We start from the raw sequence: 24,599 nt of genomic DNA, 5'->3' as shown, positions 1-24,599 counted from the left end.
TTTTTTTTAAATATATATTTTTTGAGAGAGGACATGAAAATAACGATTGAAATTATGTGGTTGCAAAAGTGTAGACACCCTTGTGTGTTGACAGAACTCACATTCAAACCCATGTTAAATTGGATTCTGCTGTATTTTATTTTTTTTTTACTTAAAATATGTTTTAACATATTTATGTTAACACACTTGCTTAAAAAATGCATAAATAAAAAAAAAAAACTACAGTAACCAAATAATCTTAAATTTTAGGAAATTTTAAGATTCAATTTATGCCCTGCGATTGGGTGCACCCCGCCTACTGCCCATTAAAGCTAGCTGAGATAGGCTCCAGCACCCCCTGCGACTCTTGTGAGGAATAAGCAGTCAAAAAAATGGATGGATGGATTCATGACGATTCAATTTAGGGATACTTGAGCACCCCAAAAATTGGCTAGAAATGCCCATGCCCGCCATTTTTTATTTTTTATTTTTTTTGCTTTTTAGCTAAAGACTGACGATTTTTTTTTTTTTGCTCACACTGATTGCTATTTTCAAACCACTAGAACCACCTCACTCATTCATTTAGTCTTCAATAATGTTTTAGACATGCGGGAAGCCTAAATTCACATTATTCACAGTAAACGATCCACTTATCAAATTAGAACGAATCACGTCCACTTTTTCGTGCACGTTGCGTTGTTCCACAGTTTCCCGCTTACCTCCCGCCTCCTTCTTGCCTGTCATCGCGCCACAAGCCAGTGAACGCATCACTGGCAGCGTGTGCGAGTGCGCAGGAGCAGCTCGCCGATCGAGGAGAAGTCAGATGGAAAGAAGCAGCAGAGAAGGAGGAGGACATCATCATCATCACCACCATCATCATCATCATCATGAGAGTCCACTGAAAAGCCTGAAAAGGGAGAGAAGGAGAAAGTGGACTAACTAACTGAAGCATTTGGATAATTGGATGCATGTTTCCACCTGTCCAGTCCACAGCAGGACTGCAGAAAAAAAAGAGCGAGAGCGAAGCCTTGCGGCAGCCGATGCCGATTCTTTTTCCCCGATCCTGGAAAATCGAGCTCATCGTTTTACGCGGTGCTTTTATAGGACTGCGCGGAAGCGCGTGAATTTGGATTTGGAACTATATTCGAGCAAGTTGTGTCCAGTGATGAGGAAGCCACAAGAAGTGGACACGTTAGCTTGTTGTGCGTAATTGGTTTTTTTGTTTTTTTTTGTTTTTGTCTTAGCTGTCCCCTCTCGCGTCTCTGATGGCTTCCCTCGGCTGGCTTGCGAAAGTACACGCGCCCTGGTGATTATTTCATGGCTGTGGGGCGCAGCGGGAGTCGTGCGTGGAGAAAGAGGACGGTGTGAGCAGAAGGCAAGCGAGGCAGTGCACTTTTTTCTTTTTTCTTCTCTCCTTTTCTTTTATTTTCGTCTTTGCGCACGGACACTGGAGGAGGAGGAGGAGGAGGCAACTCGCACCAGCGGACTTTTTATTCCTAACTGTCTTCCCCACCGCTACATGATCATTTTCTCACTGCATCTTGTTTTCTTCCGTAGTATGTCTGCACTCCGAAAGAAATTCGGGGACGATTACCAGGTTGTGACCACCTCATCCAGCGGCTCCGGCTTCGGCAACCAGGCGCCGGCGGAGAAGAAGCGCAAGCGGCAGCGCTTCGTGGACAAGAACGGCCGCTGCAACGTCCAGCATGGCAACCTCGGGGGCGAGACGAGCAGATACCTCTCGGACCTGTTCACCACCCTGGTGGATCTGAAATGGCGCTGGAACCTCTTCATCTTCATCCTCACCTACACGGTGGCCTGGCTCTTCATGGCGTCCATGTGGTGGTTCATCGCCTACGTACGCGGGGACCTGAACAAGGCGCACAACGACAAGTACACGCCGTGCGTGGCCAACGTGTACAACTTCCCCTCCGCCTTCCTCTTCTTCATCGAGACCGAGGCCACCATCGGCTACGGCTACCGCTACATCACGGACAAGTGCCCCGAGGGCATCATCCTCTTCCTCTTCCAGTCCATCCTGGGCTCCATCGTGGACGCCTTCCTCATCGGCTGCATGTTCATCAAGATGTCCCAGCCCAAGAAGAGGGCCGAGACGCTCATGTTCAGCGAGCACGCGGCCATCTCCATGCGCGACGGCAAGCTCACGCTCATGTTCCGGGTGGGAAACCTGCGCAACAGCCACATGGTCTCCGCGCAGATCCGCTGCAAACTGCTCAAAGTAAGTCGGCCAAGTCGCTTTAGGGGAAAAAAAAAGTATGTTTCTATTTGTTTCCGTTTTGCAGCAATTAGCATTAGAAAGTTTCATCGGTTTTCACAAAATTGTAAGTAATGAGCTTTTTTTTTTCTAGATGGCCCTGGTTGATCTCCTTTGTTCTGCTGCCACCTGCTGGCCGTTTGTGTAATAACTACCATTTCTGCAGCCGTTCTTTGCAGTTGAGAGGCTGCATCAAAGCCTTCTGTATGCTCTACCATAAAAAAAACAAAAAAAACAAAAAAAACGTATAAATACGTCTTTGGGACACTTAAAACATTAAAAAAACGTATTTACACGTTATTGGGAGCAAATGAGTAAAGTGAGACCAAATTGACTCAGTTTTAGAGTAGGCTAACATTTACACTGTCTAGGAAGAGAGTAAAATAAATAATTGGAGGGAAAAAAAGTCACTCAAGGGTTGAGGAACAAACTCACAAACTTAAGTTTGGGAGACTGTTTTACTGGATTTTGACTGATTTTGCAAGGCCCACATAATATCGTGTTCAATTGCTATAAACGCATGGAACCTATCAAAAGAAAGATTAAAGTCTCTTCTTTCATCAAGAAAAAAAAGTATGTTTCTATTTGTTTCCGTTCTGCAGCAATTAGCATTAGAAAGTTTCATCGGTTTTCACAAAATTGTAAGTAATGAGCTTTTTTTTCTAGATGGCCCTGGTTGATCTCCTTTGTTCTGCTGCCACCTGCTGGCCGTTTGTGTAATAACTACCATTTCTGCAGCCGTTCTTTGCAGTTGAGAGGCTGCATCAAAGCCTTCTGTATGCTCTAGCATAGAAATACAAAAAAACGTATAAATACGTCTTTGGGACACTTAAAACATTTAAAAAACGTATTTACACGTTATTGGGAGCAAATGAGTAAAGTGAGACCAAATTGACTCAGTTTTAGAGTAGGCTAACATTTACACTGTCTAGGGAGAGAGTAAAATAAATAATTGGAGGGAAAATAAAGTCACTCAAGGGTTGAGGAACAAACTCACAAACTTAAGTTTGGGAGACTGCCACACTACAACCTGAGTTATGCCCCTCAGAATGTTTGCCTGTTTACTGTTTTTTTATCTCCAACAGACCAAAGACATCCTTTTTGGTCTCTTGGAGCTGTTTAAGTATTAAGCAATTTTATTGTTGTAAATTATTGAATTTCAGTTGGGTCTACATAATTTATTATGGCTATTTTATTCAGCTTACGTATTAGGATTGGTTGCAATTTATGTGTTGAATTAACTTTTTACAGTTTAGGTCTATTAAAACTTGGCCGTGACAAATTGACGCCTAAAAACAATTAAGAATCTTCAATTATAATTGAAATGTGGAAGGAGACCAGAGAAAACCCCCACAAGCAAGGGGAGAACATGCAAACTCCACACAGGAAGGTCAGCCAACAGATTTCAACCCACAACCTTTGACCTATGAGGCGGATGTGCTAACTCGGCCACAAGCAGCATCGTGAATGCAAACGACACCCTTGTCAAGTTTAGTTGTTACTCATCCACATGGCGACGAGATTGGTGTTATTCCAATGTGGATGAATTAAAACTATTTTGCCCTTACGCCTGTTTGTAGTGGATGTAATTACACTCTTGACCAGTAGATGGCATCATTTTTTAAAAACATTTTTTTTTAGATGGTCTAAATTTGAAAGAAGAACAAAACAGGAAGTATTTCAACACAGCCTAGTTTTTGTTGAGAATTATAGAACATCATCTGCTGAAATCCTGCTTTTTACGCCAACGGAAAGCGACAGGTGTAGGTTTATTTTATGTTGTACATCTTTGGGCGTGATTAGTGATGTATATTTTGAGATGAGAAATTAAGTTTATTAATTTGGTCCTTATCTACTGTAATTTGTCATGTCATCATTTCGTCATATGTGCAGTCCGTCCATCCATCCATCCATCCATTGACCTGACCATGTATTTCCTTGTCTCCTCCCCCTTCAGTCTCGGCAGACCCCCGAAGGCGAGTTCCTTCCCCTGGACCAGTTGGAGCTGGACGTCGGCTTCAGCACGGGGGCGGACCAACTCTTTCTGGTCTCGCCGCTCACCATCTGTCACGTGATCGACACCAAAAGCCCCTTCTACGACCTCTCGCAGAGGTCCATGCAAACGGAGCAGTTTGAAATTGTGGTGATACTGGAGGGCATCGTGGAGACCACGGGTGAGTCCGCACCAGGATTTTTTTTTTTTTGTTTGGTTTCCCTGAAATGATGCGGCGACTGTTTGCGAAAGTGAAATATGAACGGTATCGATCTTTTTCATCGTTTACCAGCTGACAGCCAAATGGGCATCGTATCGAACCCTTGATTGCTTTTTATTGATTTTTGTGTCTGTGGCATACGTGGCTGGTAATAGTAGCAGTTAGCATTTATACATCACGGATGATTGATTTTGGTTTCAAGTAACGGCATTTACAACCCAAGTATTTTAACACCATTGGGTGATGAAATGGCGCTAAGTGTCGTAATATATCGCGTCTCTCGAGGCACAGTATGGATAGACAAACATTTATACCGTTATGAGTCATAATATTAGAATTAGAAAATGTTTCTAAATTTGAATACAGTCCTTTTATGTAACATGGGTTCATGATTGTGCGCATTGGGTTGAAAATTTTAACCCAGTACATTGGATCAAGATTTCAACCCAGCAATGGCGTATAAACTACCAATACTGATGGGTTAAACCTACCAGGAAATAGGTTGTCCATCGCACCAACATTTTCTAAGACGTTAAATCTACTGGAACTTCAGTACACGCGAAACTCCAAAATGGCAACCAACGTCAGCTCTTCAACCCAATCTAGTTGAGTCAAAATAATGAACCCAACCTTGGGTAAAAGTAATGCAATCGGCTTGAAATCCACAGCTAGCGGGTTAGGAAAACAAACCAGCATTTTTTTTTTTAGCGTCCACATGAACAGAGTTGATGCTTTATGGTCCTCTCAGTTTTCATTGCTTTGCCGACATCTTTTGGCCTCCATACGTATTTAAAGGGGGGGTGGCGATTATTTGTGGCGTTTCGCTAGTCACGTTGGAAAAATGTAAATATGAGATTGTAAAATGTGATTCCCACCCCGAGTGTACACTTGTGAGCTCTGCTTTCAAACAGTTTGGTTTCTTCTTCTTCTTCTTCTTCTTCTTCTTCTCTTTCTTCTTCTTCTTCTTCTTCTTTTTCTTCTTCTTCTTCTTCTTCTTCTTCTTTTTCTTCTTCTTTTTCTTCTTCTTCTTTTTCTTCTTCTTCTTTTTCTTCTTCTTCTTTTTCTTCTTCTTCTTTTTCTTCTTCTTCTTCTTCTTTTTCTTCTTCTTTTTCTTCTTCTTTTTCTTCTTCTTCTTCTTCTTCTTCTTCTTCTTCTCCTTCTTCTTCTTTTTCTTCTTCTTTTTCTTCTTCTTCTTCTTCTTCTTCTTCCCGTTCTTCTTTTTCTTCTTCTTCTTCTTCTCTTTCTTCTTCTTCTTCTTCTTCTTCTTCTTCTTCTTCTTCTTCTTCTCTTTCTTCTTCTTCTTCTCTTTCTTCTTCTTCTTCTTCTTCTCTTTCTTCTTCTTCTTCTTCTCTTTCTTCTTCTTCTTCTTCCTCTTCTCTTTCTTCTTCTTCTTCTCTTTCTTCTTCTTCTTCTCTTTCTTCTTCTTCTTCTCTTTCTTCTTCTTCTTCTTCTTCTTCTTCTTCTTCTTCTCTTTCTTCTTCTTCTTCTTCTTCTTCTTCTTCTTCGTTTCTTTCTTCTTCTTCTTCTTCTTCTTCTTCTTCTTCTTCTCTTTCTTCTTCTTCTTCTTCTTCTTCTTCGTTTCTTTCTTCTTCTTCTTCTTCTTCTTCTTCTTCTTCTTCCTTTCTTTCTTTCTTCTTCTTCTTCTTCTCTTTCTTCTTCTTCTTCTTCTCTTTCTTCTTCTTCTTCCTCTTCTCTTTCTTCTTCTTCTTCTTCTTCTCTTTCTTCTTCTTCTTCCTCTTCTCTTTCTTCTTCTTCTTCTTCTTCTCTTTCTTCTTCTTCTTCTTCTTCTCTTTCTTCTTCTTCTCTTTCTTCTTCTTCTTCTTCTTCTTCTCTTTCTTCTTCTTCTTCTTCTTCTTCTTCTTCTTCTTCTTCTTCTTCTTCTCTTTCTTCTTCTTCTTCTTCTTCTTCTTCTTCTTCTGCTTCTGCTTCTGCTTCTGCTTCTGCTCACCCAGCGAGATACTTCACGGTGGCTATTCTCGAGGGGGGGAGATCATAATTTGCTTTGTATGGTCCCTTTGGAATTGTGGGGATTTCCATTTTCTGTGATGAGTAGTGCCTCAAGTATGGTTCCTTTAAATTGACTGCGTGTTTGACACAGCCGGTAAAGTGTGAGGGAAATCCTGCAATGCAATCGGCAGACGGCGGCGAGATCAGTGGCAGCCGACTTTTTAAAATGGAAATTAGCCTTTCAATTCCTAATGGAATGTGTTCATAGCAAGTTAATGCACTTTCATTAGCACCCGAGGCGCCGTGCGGCCGCCTTTATTCGCACCTTCGACGTACGCGCGTGCGTGTGCATGCGTGTCATTGTGGGAAAATTTGGGCCTGAAGACTGACTGACTGTAATGAGAACTGTCACGGAGTGCGCTCAAGTCAGGATCACTGCCAATATGTCTGCCTGTGTGGCGCACAGATTAGCTACAGTCCACCTCCTACTTGAAACATTTGATACTTAAATAATGATATAGTAGAATGGATGCCTTTACTATAGTTCATGCTCAAAGTGATTATCGTATTTTCCGCCCTATAAGGCGCACCTTCAATGAATGACATGCTTTTAAAAGGCTTACCATATATATAAGGCGCACCGCATTATAAGGCGCACCTTCAATGAATGACATGTTTTTTTAAAACTTTTTTCATATATAAGGCGCTACAGTCGAGGCTGGGGTTACTTTATGCATCCATTAGATGGTGCTGCGCTAAAGGGAATGTCAACAAAACAGTCAGCTTGGTCAGTCAAACTTTATTAATAGATTACAAACCAGCTTTCTGACAACTCCATTCACTCCCAAAACGAATAAACAGCTGTTTTATTATTTTCTCTGAGGTAAAATATCAGTATTAGCGAGCGATCCAAGATGGCGGCATCTTCTGCGCATGCGCGCCACCGATTGCGCAGGGTCACCGATAGCGTCTTGACAACGTCTTCCCCCTCTGCCATCGCTCGCTTGTACTCGTCTGCGTCACGAGTACTCGAGTACTTGAAAAAAGGCAAGTATCGGCCCGATACCGATACCTGGTATTGGTACTTGCCCATCCCTAATTTTAAACATTATATACAGTTTTTTTTTTTTGGCCTGGACTGACTCGTCCCTAAGACAATGACAAGACAATTTTTGATCTGTCACACTGGCAGATATTTGAGTCCTATCTGATTCGTACCCTCACAAGACGGACACCCGAGGCAGTGGGAAGTTGCATTCCGGACACAGCGATATCCCGCTTCGGTGAGTTCTGTCTGAAAAGGATAAGCGAATAAATCTTGGCTCTCCTGCCATGCTTCTGATGCGCCAATTTGCCGCGCAGGCGGTGTGAAAGCGGCTTAACAATCTACATGGCATACTTTTTGGACAACGATGCGATTGGTGGGACAAGCGGTGGCCATCCAGAGGTCTGGAACTCAAAATCTACACCTTCCACAGTCCACAGTCATCTGAGCTGAGAATGTTGGAGTTCCAGTTGTTTACGTTCAAGATCCAAGTGTTCTGAGTCCTGGTGCTCTTTGTCAGTGTGATTCTTTGGAAGTAAAACAGAAAAAATCCATGCTAACTGTTAGCATGTCAGCGGCATTTCCATACATTCTTCAGATGTCCTATTAATTAAAGGCTAAAAGACAAAATAAAATAATTTTTAAAAATAGCATTCACGCTTTTCGTATTAAGCTAAGCAGATTTTCTTATACAGGAAGTCTACCCCCCAAAAATTCTTGACAATAATGATGTTCTATGTAGGCCCACCAGTCGAAATACTGTATTCCTGTTTATATTACGTGGAATATGAGTTAAGCAGAAAAATCCAGCAGTTTTTATCAGTATCAGAAAGTGGCCATTTTGCGACTTGTTGTCAAGTGAAAATGACATCACAGTTGCTCAGGTGTCAGGTAGCAAAAGCTGTCAAATTAATAGATTAATTGACAAGTAATCAATTACCAAATTAATCGGCAACTATTTTAATAACCGAGTAATCGTTTGGAGCCATTTAAAATTGTCCAAATCTTCTGATTTCAGCATATGGACAGTAATTGTTCACTATTTCTGTAGTAATCTTCTGTGTGTAATCAAAATAAGACATTTGCAGACATCGGTTTTTACTTTGGAAAACAATGACTGAATCGTTAACATCAATCCCCACCACCTTTTTTTTTAATTTTATGAAGTGATTATACAAATACAAAGTACAAAATAACCACCAATCACTGGTTAATAAATAGTAATCGGGAAAAAAATGCTTTATAGTATACTTTGATGCAAAATTAAAATGAACCTGATTAGTCGATTTATCGATTGTAAAAATATTCGATAGTGACAGCACTACAGGTAACAGCCAATCACAGCTCAGCTTGAGAAAACTGGTAAGCTGAGATTGGTCGTTGCCTGAGCAACTGTGATGTCATCTTTATTCGACAGCAAGTCACAAAATGGCCGCCCCCTGAGATGGATAAAAGCGGCTGCATTTTGCTGCACAACTCGTATTCCACAAATGTAATATTAATCCGAATGTCATGTTTAGACTAGTGAGGTCACATATATTATCATTAAATGTTTAAGGTTGACTTCCTCTTTCAGGTAAAGCTACAGTATGCGGTTGTTTTAAATAGTAAACTTCAACTTGGAGTGGCAATAAACACCTTGAAGCCTCTTTTTGAAGATTTGTTCACCATTTGCTAAACCGCTACATATTTCCAATATTTATCTCGCAAGTCAAACCAAAAAACAAAAAAATGGCCGAATGACAGCCGGAATTTCGAAAAACTTGTCAGTCGGGTCACTCTCGTCTCAAGACACCTCTATGAATGTGTATATAATTTCGTCACGTCCTACATTTGTCAAAATCAATTACGTGGATCACGCCGATCGTTTGAACGCACATTGTGACGGTCGCAGATGCCGCTTTAAAGATTTACAGTGTCGGAGGCATTGGCACAGGCTAATGCGCCGCATCAGAGCCACAGCTTGTCCATGGATTGCTTATTTTAGGTCCGTTACGCTCACTTGTTTACCTCCTCGATGTTTCCGTGCGGCGCCGGCGTAGAAACAATCTACAGTTAAAAATTGATGTACAGTGAAAGTCTAAAAATCCTCCGATGCTTTCATTTCTGGCCAACTCTGCAACTCTGTTTCCATGGCAACCCCTCCTCGAGTATGCAGGATTGCAGCACCGCAACTAAACTTAGCTTGTTTCGTTCCTATAATATGACAATGATAACAGGATTTGTGTAATAAAGCAGGCAAATATGAGACGGCGGAATGAAATTGCTTTGTTAAGATAGCGCCATGGCGACGCGCTTAAGGAGGAGCCGAGTGAAAGGAGGAAAAATCACCCCGCAGGCGTGATTGCGGCACAATGGGGGTGCAATAGCATGTAATATTTACGTGATGTATGGTGTTTATTAGTGAGGATGGCGTCCAAGTCACATGACCTGTCCTTGTTTTTTTTTCCACATATAGTTAAAGCAACTCAATCACGATCTTCTGTCTTGCAGGTAGACATTAAAAAAAAAAAAAAAAAATCTATTTTGGGGGCAAAAATTAAATACGTGATTCTTCTATTACAGTTTTAAGATGTAATATCACTATTCACCACTAGATGGCAGACATTACTTAGTTGCGTAAGCCTCGCTACCGAATTTGCTTAGATATCAGAAAGAGGACAGCTAGCAACTTATATATTTGCCAAGATACCAGGTAATGCTTAAAGGGATACTTTACTTATTTAGCCATTTTTGACAGTCAAACATGAATATTTTGCCGATAATAAATTTTAAAATTATTTTTCATGTACAATTAGTACCTTTAAAAACACATTTTGCAACTTGCTGTCGACTGAAAATGACATCACAGGCGCTCAGGTAACCAATCGCAGCTCAGCTTGTGAATGTCACATGACCAAACCTAGGAAACAGGTGAGCTGTCAAAAGAAAGATTAAAGTCTCTTCTTTCATCAGGAAAAAAAACGAGTTTCTATCTGTTTCCGTTTTGCAGCAATTAGCATTAGAAGAGGGCTAAGTTTCATCAGTTTTCACGAATCTATTTAAAATTGTAAGTAATTGAGCTTTTTTTTCGAGATGGCCCTGGTTGATCTCCTTTACTCTGCTGCCACCTGCTGGCCGTTTGTGTAATAACTACCATTTCTGCAAACGTTCTTTGCAGTTGAGAGGCTGAGTCAAATCCTTATGGTTGCTCTAGCATAAAAAACAAACAAAAAAAACGTATAAATACGTCTTTCGGACACTTACATTAAAAAAACGTATTTACACGTTATTGGGAGCAAATGAGTTAAACACACGGAGGTGTCTCGTGTTGTTAAAGTATACAGTGTGAATGATATTTACTAGGGATGGGCGAGTACCGATACCAGGTATCGGTATCGGGCTGATACCAGCCTTTTTTCAAGTACTCGAGTACTCATACTCGAGTATGCTCTAGCATGAAAAAAACAACAACAACAAAATGTATAAATACATCTTTGGGACACGTAAAACCTAAAAAACAAAAAACAAAAAAACATTTACACGTTATCGGGAGCAAATGAGGAAGTCAATAACAAACACAAGTGAGCGATAATGATTAAAGTTCTTAATGGCAAAAATGAGCCGCGGCCGTCGTTCCGTTGCGCGCCAACTCCATTGACTGCAATGCAAACGCAGCATCCATCATATAATTTTGCACATGGCTGCTTTGCAAAATGAACTTTTGCACCTTTGCAACAAACTATCAAGTGCACAACGTGTAGGTTTGTTCTACTTGTGCATTGTATAAGACCGCCACAAAAGTCCTTCCTCCTTGCTTGCTTGTGAGTCGCAGCTCAAGGTTGTTTTTTGATCCCAACTTCACGAGCTCTCCAAATGAGACGTGGAGGTTTGCTACTGGAATAACGCCAGGAGCGGCTCTGTTGTTATTTTTCTTTGTTTTTTTTTGTCTTTGTGCCACTGCGAGATGACGAATGTTTTCACATCGTTGTGCTCGGGGGTCTATCGGCTTTACATCGCGCGGCAATTAATGCAGCGGCGCCGCGACTGTCTGCGGCGAGGAAAAGCTCGAGTTCCGTGTATTAAAAGTGGAGGATGACTTAACGAGCGACATTAGCTCGCACAAGCGACATCAATTGGAACGGCGCAGCGTGTCGCTTTCGCAGTAATGATCCCGCGCTACAGCCGATACGCACAACAGTCTGTGAGATACAACATTAGGTGCACACCCAATTTGCAACAGCATCACTAAAGTATCTGCTCGCGCAAACTTAATGAGATCCAATACAGGAGTTGCCGCCAAAAAAAAAAAAATCAGCAAAAGGTCACACAATACGATGATATAGTGTGCAAATTGTTGTTCATTAAGGTGTATTAGGAACAAAGCAGGATTAGAATGCTTTGGGATTTTTCATTATAGTTAGTTTTTATTTCATTTTGACTTGTGTTGTTGTTGTTGTTGTTTTTTAATTCAGGTAGTTGTAATTAATTTTTATGGCAGTATTGTTTTTTTGTTTTTTATTTATTTATTTAAGTTTTTTTTTTGTTTTAGTATTAGTTTTATGTATATATGGAGCATTTGCTGAATGCAAAATGAAAAAAAAGTCACAAAGTATTGCATAATAAAATAAATAAATAAATAAATAAATAAACTAGAAATTTTCAAACGACTGAACTTCTTTCTTCTGTACGGATGAACAGAAATACCGAAATAAATGCACTTAAAATCAACCCCGAGAGCACATTTATGATATTAATTGGCCAAGACGAAGACAAAGTTCAGTTAGTTTTCATTTCTTAAAAAGCATTTTCATTTTTTTTCTGTTATTTAGTCAACCATTTTATTTTTTTTTTCAATTGTAGTTGTAATTATTTTGTTAGTTTTTTCTAGCTTTTAACAACGTTGGGCCAGATTGAAAAGTAAGAAAAAGACCCTAATTGTTGTAAATTGTATAATTTTGAGAACAAAAGATGTTTAGTTTTGAAATGACTGTTGTAATATTACAAGAATAAGGTCATATTTGTGCGGAAAAAGTTTTATATTTATTATAACCAAATACAGTTGTGTATTTTTTTTTTTCAATCTTAATTAAAGTTGTAGTGCAAGTAAGCACATTTTATGGAGATTTTTTTAAGATTAAAATGGATGTATAATAATAATAATAATGATGATGATGATGATAATAATAATAATGAAGTTGTGCAGGATACAGAGGTTCAATCGCTAATCAGATTGCGCAATCAAGTTGGAGTATCTTCATGCGGCTCGTACCCAGAAGGTACACGGTATGTCAGGCTAATGAAGTGGTCTCGATGTGCACCCTAGTATCGGTGCACTTTTACAAATTCGAGTACTGAACGTAGCAATTCCAGTATCGTAATTACAATGTAATAATTAGTCCATTAACAGTAATGACATTTTTTAATGTAGCTCTTAAACTGGATCTCATTGCTTTGTGCTGGTGCGCTAAGACAAAGGGCGCGTGAGACGTGAAAAGATATTAAAGGTGTATGTTTAAAAATAATTGATCAAACATATCCAATAAACTTAATAAGGCCGAGACGCTCCGCAGTGCAATTGCGACGACTCCCTCATGATTCGCCAAACAAACGGACCGCTTCTCCTTTTCGAACGCGTGTTAATAATGCAATTATCTGCAACAGTAGCTCCAGTTTATCATTTGAGATTTAAAAAAAAAAAATCTGCAAAGTTGTGATCCTCGTGCGTTGGTTCAACTCGTGGCTACGTTGTGGTCAATACTGTACATGTGTCATTTGTTCAAAAAAAACAAAAAAACATGAGAAGATAATAGCGCAACTCTCATTGATTTTGCAGGATTATGAATCATTTTGCCTGCTCGGAGAACGACAGCAATCTGCCCCCGACGAAATGTGTTTGGCTTATCTGAATGTAAAATCCCTGGCAGGCAGCGGCGTGTGATTAATGATCTTATTACGGCTCATAAAGGCAACATGGTGTTTTTTTTATTTTTATTTATTTTTTTTTTCCCTCTCTCTTTTAACAGAAACGTGGCCGCATGTGAGCAGTGGCACAGCCAGTGTTATTGAGTCAGCCTCCCCCCACCCGCCCCTCCTTAACTTGAACTCTCCGCATGTAATTAAAGCAGAAAGAAAGAGAGGCGCTGTGCTAGAAATGCAAAAAATCTTTTATGGGAAATTTGTGAGCTGCTTTTTGTTTGAAATTACTTCTTATGTAATGACACATGGTGCGGCACGGTGGACGAGTGGTTAGCACGTCCGCCTCCCAGTTCTGAGGACTCGGGTTCGAGTCCAGGCCGCGGCCTTCCTGGGTGGAGTTTGCATGTTCTCCCCGTGCCCGCGTGGGTCTTCTCCGGGTACTCCGGTCTCCTCACACATTCCAAAGACATTCATGGCACATTAATTGGGTGCTTCAAATTGTCCCTCGGTGTGCTTGTGAGTGTGGATGGTTGTTCGTCTGTGTGCCCTGCGATTGGCTGGCAACCAGTCCAGGATGTCCCCCGCCTACTGCCCAGAGCCGGCTGAGATAGGCGCCAGCAACCCTTGTGAGGAACAAGCGGTCAAGAAAGTGGATGGATGGATGGATGGATGTAATGACACATCTCAACTCAAGTTTCTTTCATCAGAGAGCTAAGTTTAATCAGTTTTCACAAATTATTTAAAATTGTAAGTAATTGAGCTTTTTTACTAGATGGCCCTGGTTGATCTCCTTTGCTCTGCTGCCACCTGCTGGCCGTTTGTGTAATAACTACCATTTCTGCAACCGTTCTTTGCAGTTGAGAGGCTGCATCAAAGCCTTATGTTTGCTCGAGCATAAAACAAACAAACAAACAAAAAAACGTATAAATTCGTCTTTGGGACACTTAAAACATTTAAAAAAAAAAACTATTTACATGTTATTGGGAGCAAATGAGTTAATATCACTGAATCTTACGGAGTCACTTTGTTGTGAAGCTCTTCTTCATGTATTATCCGTGTTTGCATTATACTGCCACCTAGTAGTCATAGGAAGCACAATATCAACGGGCATACAGTACAAGTTTCCGATTAAATTTGACAATTGTTTTTTTTTTGTAGAGCTGGAAAAAATGAAATGTGTACTGTATGTCAAAAGGAGTTTTGCTAACCATTTTGGGGCCAAAGAATTACGTTGAAGTGATTTGAGGAGCTTCACTTCCATTGCCGTGACAGCTGAGACTTCACTGTGTAATTGAGCAGTCCACTTATCAGAAGCTAACGCTAACCCTGGCATCTGACAAAACTCAATACAGCTCTGCTTACCTTGCACGGAGCCACAATTTACTAACACGCCCATTAGGTCTGTATTTCTCCCCGCTTTTAAAACACACAAACTCCTGCATGCAAACTGTTTGCACTTGTAACCTTTGGTGGTTTTAATGCATGCAAATGCACTGAGAATTCGATGTGTGGTGAAGTCTATGAAAGGATTTTAATAAATCATATTTGGAAGTGGTCGTAAATTAGTGATGAGGTGTTGACTTCACAGTATGTTCCCTGCCGGAAAGGGCTCCACTGACGACTCTGTTTGATTGTTGTTGCCGAACAATTACCGTATTTTCCGCACTATAAGGCGCACCTAAAAGCCTTCAATTTTTTTCAAAAGCTGACCATGCGCCTTATAATCCGGTGCGCCTTATATATGGATCAATATTGAGCCGCAACAGGTCTCGCTGTCAAGACACGATCGGTGACGCGCATGCGCAGAAGATCCCGCCATCTTGGGTCGCTAGCTAATGCTAATACTTTACCTCAGAGAAAATATTAAAACAGCTGTTTATTCATTTTGGGAGTGAATGGAGTTGTCAGAAAGCTGGTTTGTAATCTATTCATAAAGTTTGACTGACCTATCTGACTGTTTTGTTGACATTCCCTTTAGCGCAGCACCATCTAATGGATGCATAACGTAACCCCAGCCTCTACTTTAGCGACTTTATATGGAAAAAGTTTTAAAATATGTCATTCATTGCGGGTGCGCCTTATAGTGCGGAAAATATGGTACCCCAATTCAAAACAGGTTGTTATTCAAAGAGGAAAAAAAAGGATTTCCGTCGGTCAGTGGGCTTTTTTTTAAAAATATTTTATATTTTATTTCTTTACATCATGTCTTGATAAGGTCATTGCGACCTATTGGTGCACAAAATATGAGAAGTTGAAGTAATAAACCACAGATTTGTTTGCATTATTGTTGGAAACTGATTTATGACTTTATAAACCAACACATTTAGTTACAATAAATCTGATATTGTTTACTGTAATACAGATTAAATTATTGCTTGCATTTTTTTTTAAACAATACATGAGTAGAGTAGTGATAGACCGATATGTTTTTTTCAGGGCCGATGCAGATACCGATTATTTGTTGTCAAGGAGGCCGATAACCGATATTTCAAGCCGATATTCATTTGCAGTAAAAGAGAAAATAATAGCGTAAAAAAAAACAAAAAAACTTTTCTTTTAATTTTAAACATATTAAGAATAGACAGTTTTGTTTAATTAAAAATTAACAGAAATTGTAGGGAACTTCCAAGGTTCATCAGCATGTGTTAAGCTAAATTCAAAACTAAGCAAGTAAATAAATAAATAAATAAATACATAAATAAATAGTTTTCTACTGTAAATAAAGTTTTCCAAAATTACAACATAATTTCTAAATTTGTTGTATTTTTTATTATTATTTTTATATAAATTAAAAAGTGTTGGGACTTCAGTGTTTGCAGAGAATAAATAGTTTTCTAAAATTTTCTACTGTAAATAAAGTTTTCCAAATTTTCAACGTAATTTCAATTTTTTTTTATTATTATTATTTTTTTATAAATTAAAAAGTGTTGGGACTTCCCAGTGTCAGCAGTGACAAATGTATACAAAATTAAATGTATCTAATTTTGGGTTTTCGTCAGGGTTCAAAAGATCTTCGCAGACAGTGAAAAATTGACTGAATACGTTTGAAAAGTCTTTGCAACAAGTAAAAAGCGTCTAGAAACATCTTACAAATCTTGATGAAAGCACAAAATTTGCTACGTTCGCATGCATTCGCTGCTCGGTGAGATTCCAGCTTTATCGGCCTTCAGATTCGTAAAAAGGCCGATGCCGATATTTGTCAACATGCCAAATATCGGCACCGATAATCGGCCCGGCCGATAATCGGTCTATCCCTAGATTAGAGGGCCTTGAAATAATAATTGCATATTAAATTGCAATTGCAATATTGAGGGGGGAAAAAATGCAAATCCTTCAGGCCTCCACTAAACGCTTAATACTTAACTATTAAAGTTTTTGTGAGGCAACCGGTGGCCAAAAGATGAAAAATCACAAAAGCATGATCTTCCTCTGCATTCCACGTTTATTATTGTTGTCGCCCCCCTCTTGCCGGTCCTCGAGATTGAAAAATAGCGCATCTGCTTGATTGTAAAGCGAACGTGGGTGGCAAGCGACGGAGACTGGATCAACTGGTCATGTTTATTCATGTGCGAGAGAGCAGTTTTGGAAATAATGCCCGCTATCCATGCTGCTAATTATACATTGTGAAAGGAGCTTTGTGTAGGTTCCATTGCATTTGAAAGTATAAACACAGATGCATGCGTGAGATTGCGGCTCCATCATGAATGCAAGCCGTTTAAAAGGGCTTCTACAATTCAGCGAAATAAAAAATTATTACCTGTTTTGTATCAGGGGGAAATAATGCGTCCCTCTAATGGTGCCGTCTTACCTTTGCTTGTTTTGTTGTGAAAATGAAGCTTGAAACATGGAATTAAGAGTAATTGCTGCATGCAGATTTATTTATTTTTTTTCAAAGAAATCAGGCGGTGTAATTAATTGTCAACATTCATTGCAGTTGATTAGCAGAGCAGCCAATGTCATGGCCCGATCCACGCTTTTATTATCAGCGCACGTAATTGAAATGAAAACGGATAGTTTGCTTTTGTACGCAAGGACTAATCAGTTTCAATTAGGGCTCGTATCCGCGGCTGCACGCGCGCGTTTGTTCCTTTCTTCCCGACGACTTGGACTGTGACTGCCTGGAGGAGCTGACCCGTAATTTATGGCGGGCTGCCGCTCCCCAAGGGTGAAAGTGACTTCGGAGGGGAAGTAATAACTCGCAGAAGAGTCGTTTGCCGTCCAAATCGGATGCGCTCGGGGTGACGACTCGGGAGACTCGCGGCCGTCCACGCGGAATTGAAAATGGCGAGGTGACTCTTCAAACTACATTTCATGCTCTTGGGTTATTGACTGCGTGGAATTCCACGTATTACGGTGGAACCGCTACAGTTGGACGCAATCTGTTCCGGCTGAAGATTTATTTGTTCAACTTTGACTTTTCCGCCAAAGGGGAAATAATGGAAATTGAAATAATCTGTTCTGGATTTATGCGTTGCGATTGGATGGCAGGGAAATTTGGGGTCTGGCATCATTTCTCCGTGTCAAGGCACCACATAGCTTATAAAAGTTTTTTTTGTTGTTTTTTTCATTTTACAGTATAGTGGTTCGTTTTTATTTTGCTTTTGTTTTTGTTTTGTTTTAGAGCGTCTTTGTTTTTATTAGTTAGTTTTTATTAGTTTTTAGGGTGGTTCTGTTTTTGTTAGTTTTAATCCTTTAATAAATGCTTAGTTTTAATTTAGTTTTAGTTTCAGTAGTAGTATTTTTTTTTTTAATGTGTATTGCTTGTGCACAATATTTAAAAAAAAAAAACACAGTGGGCGATGTCATCTTTTGCTGCTTTTCTATTGGCTGCTGCTAGATGACGTCACTTCTGTGTGACATACTTTCAAACGTCATTATTCTGGTTTATATAAAAAAAAAATCTAAAAATCACACCAAAGACTAAAACGAAGAACATTTTTGCTATAATTATAGTTTTAGTTATTTTTGTAAACATAAAACGTAATTTCAGTTAGGTTTTGTTTTTTAAAAAGCATTTTCATTTTCGTTAACAAATTGATTTTTTAATTTTAGTTTTAGTTATTTTGTTAGTTTTAGTTATTACTAAAATAACCTTTAATAGCACCTGTGTTTTTCGACACCCTCCCTTCTTACTTTTACCATCTAGAAAACATTTTTGTTTTTATTTTATTTGAACCGAGTCAAATGCCATTTTTAGCATATGCCGCGGGCCACTGAAAAATGGACGGCGGGCCGCAAATGGCCCCCCGGGCCGTAGTTTGTGCTAGATGACGTAGCATCCGTTTTTCCAGGTTGTATTTGATTGACAGTTGACAGTTTTTAATCAGAATGCTATGTTTAGACTAGTGAGGTCACATATAACATATTTTTGTCAATAATTCTTTAAGGTTGACTTCCCCTTTAAAATTCTACTCATCATAAGAGGTTTAGCATGTTGGCAAAACGTTTTAGTTTTAGCAAAAATCCCTCATTGATTTAAGATTTTTTTTCCTACTTCTACTATAAAAAGTATTTATGTTACAAGAAGTCAAGAGAGACTGCCTATTTTGTTTTTCATAAAAAAAATAATATATATATTTTCATGTTAAAAATGCACTTTCAACAAAGTATTTGGAACTCCGTTTCTCCCGCATTATTTTTATGTTCGGCAGCTGCTGAAAGTAACTAAAAAAGTAACTTTTAATTGAACTTAGTTACTTTTAAAATCAAGTAATCAGTAACGCAATTTAGTTACTTTTAAAACCAAGTAATCAGTAAAGTAACTAAGTTACTTTTAAAACCAAGTAATCAGTAAAGTAACTAAGTTACTTTTAAAACCAAGTAATCAGTAAAGTAACTAAGTTACTTTTTCAAGGTATATCATTACACCTACCGGTGCATGTGCGCTCGACGTGAACTCCACAAAATGGCCACCAGACGTCCTGGATTCATTATCCCTTTTAGATGAACTGAGCTGGCTTCCCGAGGGGTCGCGCATTAATTGTGTCTTTCGGGATTTGTCAAGACTCCGCCGGATGGCAATAAATCACCGATAGATGAGCTACGGGGGGGGTGGGGGCACACCCCGGTTGAACCTGCGTGATGAAACCGTTCGCTGACAGTGTCTCCTCTTCAGGCTACGAGACGCGTCCGTATCATACCGAAAGCTCGCCGTTGTTCGACGACGGGCACTCGGGGCAACGTGCGACGTGTCGTGTTACCGTGATAATATCGGAAACTCGGCTTGTTGGAGAGCTCGCGACGCTCGAGCGGCGATGGCCGCAGGCAGCATTGATTGGTCGAGCCGCCGCCGTCCCTCAAGTGCAGGTGAATCAATGGTGAAGCCCAAGCGCAAAGCTAACATGAATATGTTGCCTTCCAGCAAGACGCTCCTCCGGGATTTTCCCTTTCTATTCTCGTCACTCCGACTCTCCGTGTCTGGACTTGTTTGTGCCTTTTCTTTTGAATTCTCTCAAGGGCGAACACATCAAACTCCTCATTTGTTATATCGCAATGATACTTTCAAGACGTACCAGAAGAGACAAAAAGGCTCGGGAAGCACCTCGGAATCGTGGTTTTAAGTCATAAAATAACGGATTCATCAGTCATTAAGAATTCTGTCCACACTGTGGAATTGATCGTTGATTAATCGCGTCTTGAAGCAATTAACCAACTGAGATGCCGTTGATTGAATCACAACAAGTTTGCAATTGAAGTTAAAAGTTAAAATCGATTATTTAGATAAAGCATTGTGATATGGCCTAAAATTCATATCATGCTGTACATTGAATCCCTTCATGGTATTGGCATATTTTCCAATAGAAAAATTATGTAAAACTAGAAATGGAAATATTTCGGAATGAATTATTCCAGCAAAGCTACATTGATAATAATAACAACAACAACAACAACAACAACATTAATAATAATAATAATAATAATAATAATGACAATAATAATAACAATAATAATAATAATAATAATAATGATAAAAAGAACAAAAACAAAACAAGATATAATGTAAAAGTGAAAACACAGCACTCCACTGAAGCAGAAGACCATAAATAATAGGGATATTTGATACCACTTTTTTTCAGACCGATACCGATACTGACACCCTCAGTACTCACCGATACCAATACCAACTGCCGATACCAGTAGTACATTTTGACAAATAAAAAAAAAAATCACTAAAAGATATTTTTAAACAAAGATATTTCCTTTAATTTTGACCAAAAAAAACAACAAAACAAAACAGCACAGTCACTCTTCAATAGTCTTAACGCTCAAAATAAAACACAAAAATGCTCTTTTAGTTGAAGATTCATAATTTTGAAGTATTTCCAAACCGGTGAAGTTTTGGTGAAAAACTGCTGCAAGCTAGCGCCACTTACAGGCAAGGAGGACTCACTTAACTGCCATCGCTCGCTTGTACTCGTCTGCGTCACGAGTACTCGAGTACTTGAAAAAAAGGCTGGTATCGTCCCGATACCGATACCTGGTATCGGTACTCGCCCATCCCTAATAAATAACATTGCCGATAATATCAATAGTTAATACACTAGGGTATATTAAATGACTTTTGATCTTATAGGCTCCTCCCGTTTGTCAATATCAAGAACACAGAGTATGATCTTGTGAACTCAGCGAGTTTGCTCTATCCACAAGGAATCTTGGTCTTCTGAGTACAGGAAGTACTTGCATGCGCTAGCCAGCGGAGATACACAAAGTAGAGATAAGAGGGAAAAGAAGTCTACCATGTATTGGGGAGTGCTTTCAGAAACCAGAATTTTGACCTTAACCCGAATATTGACGGCATGTAAACGTAGTCTATGTCACGGGTTTTCACCTATTGCAGGTGTGCACCCTCTCGCCCAAGTCTGCTCGGGAAAGGGGCTGCAGAAAATGAATGCTGTGCTGTATAATTTCGATGCGGTTGCCTTTAATGCCATAACGGGTGGCCTCCGATGCAGCGTTCAACTCTTGCTTCAACGGCGCGTGTTAATGGCCGGCGGCCATATGCTCCTCATCCCTGCCCGACTCCCCACCTTGCGCCGAGATGGCTTGCAGCCTCCCGCTCACATCGTCTTCCGCTTTTTTTTTCCGCCGACCGCATCCCCGCTCCAGCCTCCTCGGCATCGGCACCGCCACCCCCCCACGCAGCAGTGCACTTCCTCTGCCCCCCAAACACACACACTTTCTTCTCGCTCAGCTCAGCCTCCGATGTGCTGAAGCAATAAAAGATTCGAGCTGCCAACAACTGTATGCCACTTTTGCAAAAGGATCGCACACTTGGACGCAATTTAAACAGCACAAGGGACTTACTTCCACCCGAGCAAATTCATACAGTGAAATAAGCAATGGAATGTTTCTGGATATGCTGCATCATTTTTTTTTTTTTTTTTTTTTTTTTTTTACAGCTTGGTCACCATAGAAACAGCTGCTGTACTGAGCTCGAAAAAAAAAAAAAAAAAAAAAAAAAGGGTTTATATTGAATTTGACTTTTAAATATGATGCAATCATCTAACCATTAAAATGAGATTGTCTCAGCGATGCCTCAGCGTTCTTCTGCAATTTTACGGTTTAACTGACTCAGCAGCACCTATTATGGATCAATAGGTGTTCTTTGCGTTTTGCACAATGAATGGGATGGGTTGATGTTATTAGAACTATGGACACAGTGAAACACCGTCAGACCTCACAAAGCTCATTCTTTAACGTTAACACTCTGTGCTGTTGACAAAGTATTGTCGAGCTTCAAAAACACAACCAACTACATCAAATTTGGGATCGGCGCACATTCAAGCTTTACACAATCATTACATTTAAAAAAAACAATGTACATTATAAATGTTAATTTTTGCCATAACAATATTAAAAGTTAAATATGTCTGGCCAAAATAGCCTTAAAAAAATATATTTACAAGTTAAGACTAGAAAGATGTTTTTTTTTTTTTTAAATAAATAAATAAATAAATAAATAAAAAGCGCCTAGCCCATTTATGTTAAGTGAAATCCGTAAAGACTCCTTTTTTTTTTTTTAAACAAACATTATTATTATTATTTTTTTTTATAAAAAAAAAAAGACTACTTTATACTAAAACGCCACTGTTAAAAATTCGCTTCCAGTTAAGTATTGGCCAAAACTGGTCGTCAATTTTGTCGGTATCTCTTGAGCCATCATTTGGGTTCAAATCCAGGTCGCCAAGTATTATGCTGCGTTCGAGGAAGGTGGGAAGTCAGACTTTCAAAATTTTCTTTTAAAAAATCTGACTTGCAAAGTCGCCAAAAAAATATAAAAAAAAGACCCTGACATCATCGACCGGCTTCAATCTGACGTCACTCAACAATGGTGACCCCCCCGTAGACACAAAGACCGTGAATGGCAAAACATAATTAACACAATTATCAAAATAATGATCTATTTATTAATTATAACATTATTTTAGTTATTCGTAATAAGTAACTTCATGTACACCGACGTGATTTGGACTGACTGGATTAACTAGAACAACAAACAATTGATTGGATTCAGCCATCTTTGTTGTTTACATTTTCCTCGAATGCTTTGAGGTTGGAACTGCAAGATTCTAAAGTGGGATATAAGGTATCCGACTTCCCACCTTCCTTGAAGGCAGCATACAGATTGCTGTATTAAAAAAAAAATGGTGTCAGAAGTGGGATCGTTTGAGACCAGGCCCTCTGTGGAGTGCTGGCTTAAGACCGTGTGTGAGATGGTCAATGTAGCATTTTTTTTTTTTTTGTCCCATTGGTCCCAGATTCAAATCCTTGTTGTACTCCTGACTTGTGTTAAAATTAGGGATGGGCGAGTACCGATACCAGGTATCGGTTTCGGGCCGATACCAGCCTTTTTTTCAAGTACTCGAGTACTCGTGACGCAGACGAGTACAAGCGACCGATGGCAGTTAAGTGAGTCCTCCTTGCCTGTAAGTGGCGCTAGCTTGCAGCAGTTTTTCACCAAAACTTCACCGGTTTGGAAATACTTCAAAATTGTGAATCTTCAACTAAAAGAGCATTTTTGTGTTTTATTTTGAGCGTTAAGACTATTGAAGAGTGACTGTGCTGAGTTTTTTTTTTGTCGAAATTAAAGGAAATATATTTGTTTAAAAACATCTTTTAGTGATTTTTTTTTTATTTGTCAAAATGTACAACTGGTATCGGCAGTTGGTATCGGTATCGGTTAGTGTTGTTCCGATACCGATACTGGTATCGGCAGAGGTGCCGATACTGCATAAAAACAGTGGTATCGGTATCGGTGACTAACTCACAAGTAACATGCCGATACCATTAATTCCAACGCTAATATAGAATTTTGGATGCAGCATCTTGTGACTTGCTCATGCATAACATTCACCGATATATGACATGTTCACTGCATGCCGATCTAAGATATCCTATTGGCCCTTGAATGCTCTGAACCAATGGCAGGACAGCTTTTTCATGTTGAGGAAAAAAAAAAAATCTTAAGTATCGGTATGGTATCGGTATCGGCCGATACGGCAAAGCTGAGTATCGGTATCGGTATCGGGAGCCAAAAAACGGTATGGGAACAACACTAGTATCGGTGAGTACTGAGGGTCTGAGTATCGGTATCGGTCTGAAAAAAAGTGGTATCGAACATCCCGAGTTAAAATGGTGTCAGAACTTGGAACAGCCAAGTTGCAATTAGTGGTGTTAGAAATGGAATACTGCTTTACTGTAATTTGAAGGTATCACATCAAAACAATCCTCAAAATGGCAAAATTTTCTTTCCCTTTAACACATAATCCTCCTCCATGACTAAAAGCTCGTCAGGGGACTCTGCTGACAGCACCGCACTGGCGAGCGCGTGCGTGTCTGTATGTGTGCCTGAGAGTGACTGCGTGCAACAGAGAGCTCGATAGGAAGAGACAAGGGGAGTGCGATGAAGAGGTACTTTGTGAGCTCTTCTCTAAATAGAATAAAGAACTCTCAGATGCTGGAATCCTTTTAAGAAGCCGCTTTCCACAAACAAACCCAATTTCAACGCAACTTGCGGCGGATGAAAGCAACAGCGGCAAGATCGACGCTCGATTGCCCGCAGATCGTCCGCCGCCGAGAATATGAATATCACCCTCCAGATTTGACAAACCGGATAAGCGTCGTCACGATAGGATAAGTCGGTGGAAAAAGCACTCGGGTTTTATTTTCTTTATTTATTTTTCCACCACTATCAAGGCTGACTGAGTTCAGTGCTTTTCTATTGCAGCGGCAGCAGCAACCC

General features: G+C 39.7%; 1 protein-coding gene across 1 annotated transcript in view; it reads left to right on the top strand.

Annotated features, from left to right (window-relative positions):
• Positions 1-748: 748 nt before the first annotated feature.
• kcnj3a (potassium inwardly rectifying channel subfamily J member 3a) overlaps positions 749-24,599 on the top strand; it is a 38,098-nt gene continuing 14,247 nt past the window's right edge. Inside the window, exons 1-3 of the mRNA XM_077537018.1 lie at positions 749-1,354; positions 1,537-2,218; positions 4,212-4,428. Coding sequence (XP_077393144.1) covers positions 1,538-2,218; positions 4,212-4,428 — 898 coding nt within the window. The 5' untranslated portion in view covers positions 749-1,354; position 1,537. The remainder of the gene's footprint in view (positions 1,355-1,536; positions 2,219-4,211; positions 4,429-24,599) is intronic.

Source organism: Festucalex cinctus, chromosome 11, assembly GCF_051991245.1.
Source record: "Festucalex cinctus isolate MCC-2025b chromosome 11, RoL_Fcin_1.0, whole genome shotgun sequence".
Classification (NCBI taxonomy): domain Eukaryota; kingdom Metazoa; phylum Chordata; class Actinopteri; order Syngnathiformes; family Syngnathidae; genus Festucalex; species Festucalex cinctus.
This window is presented reverse-complemented; position numbering and strand designations above follow the sequence as displayed.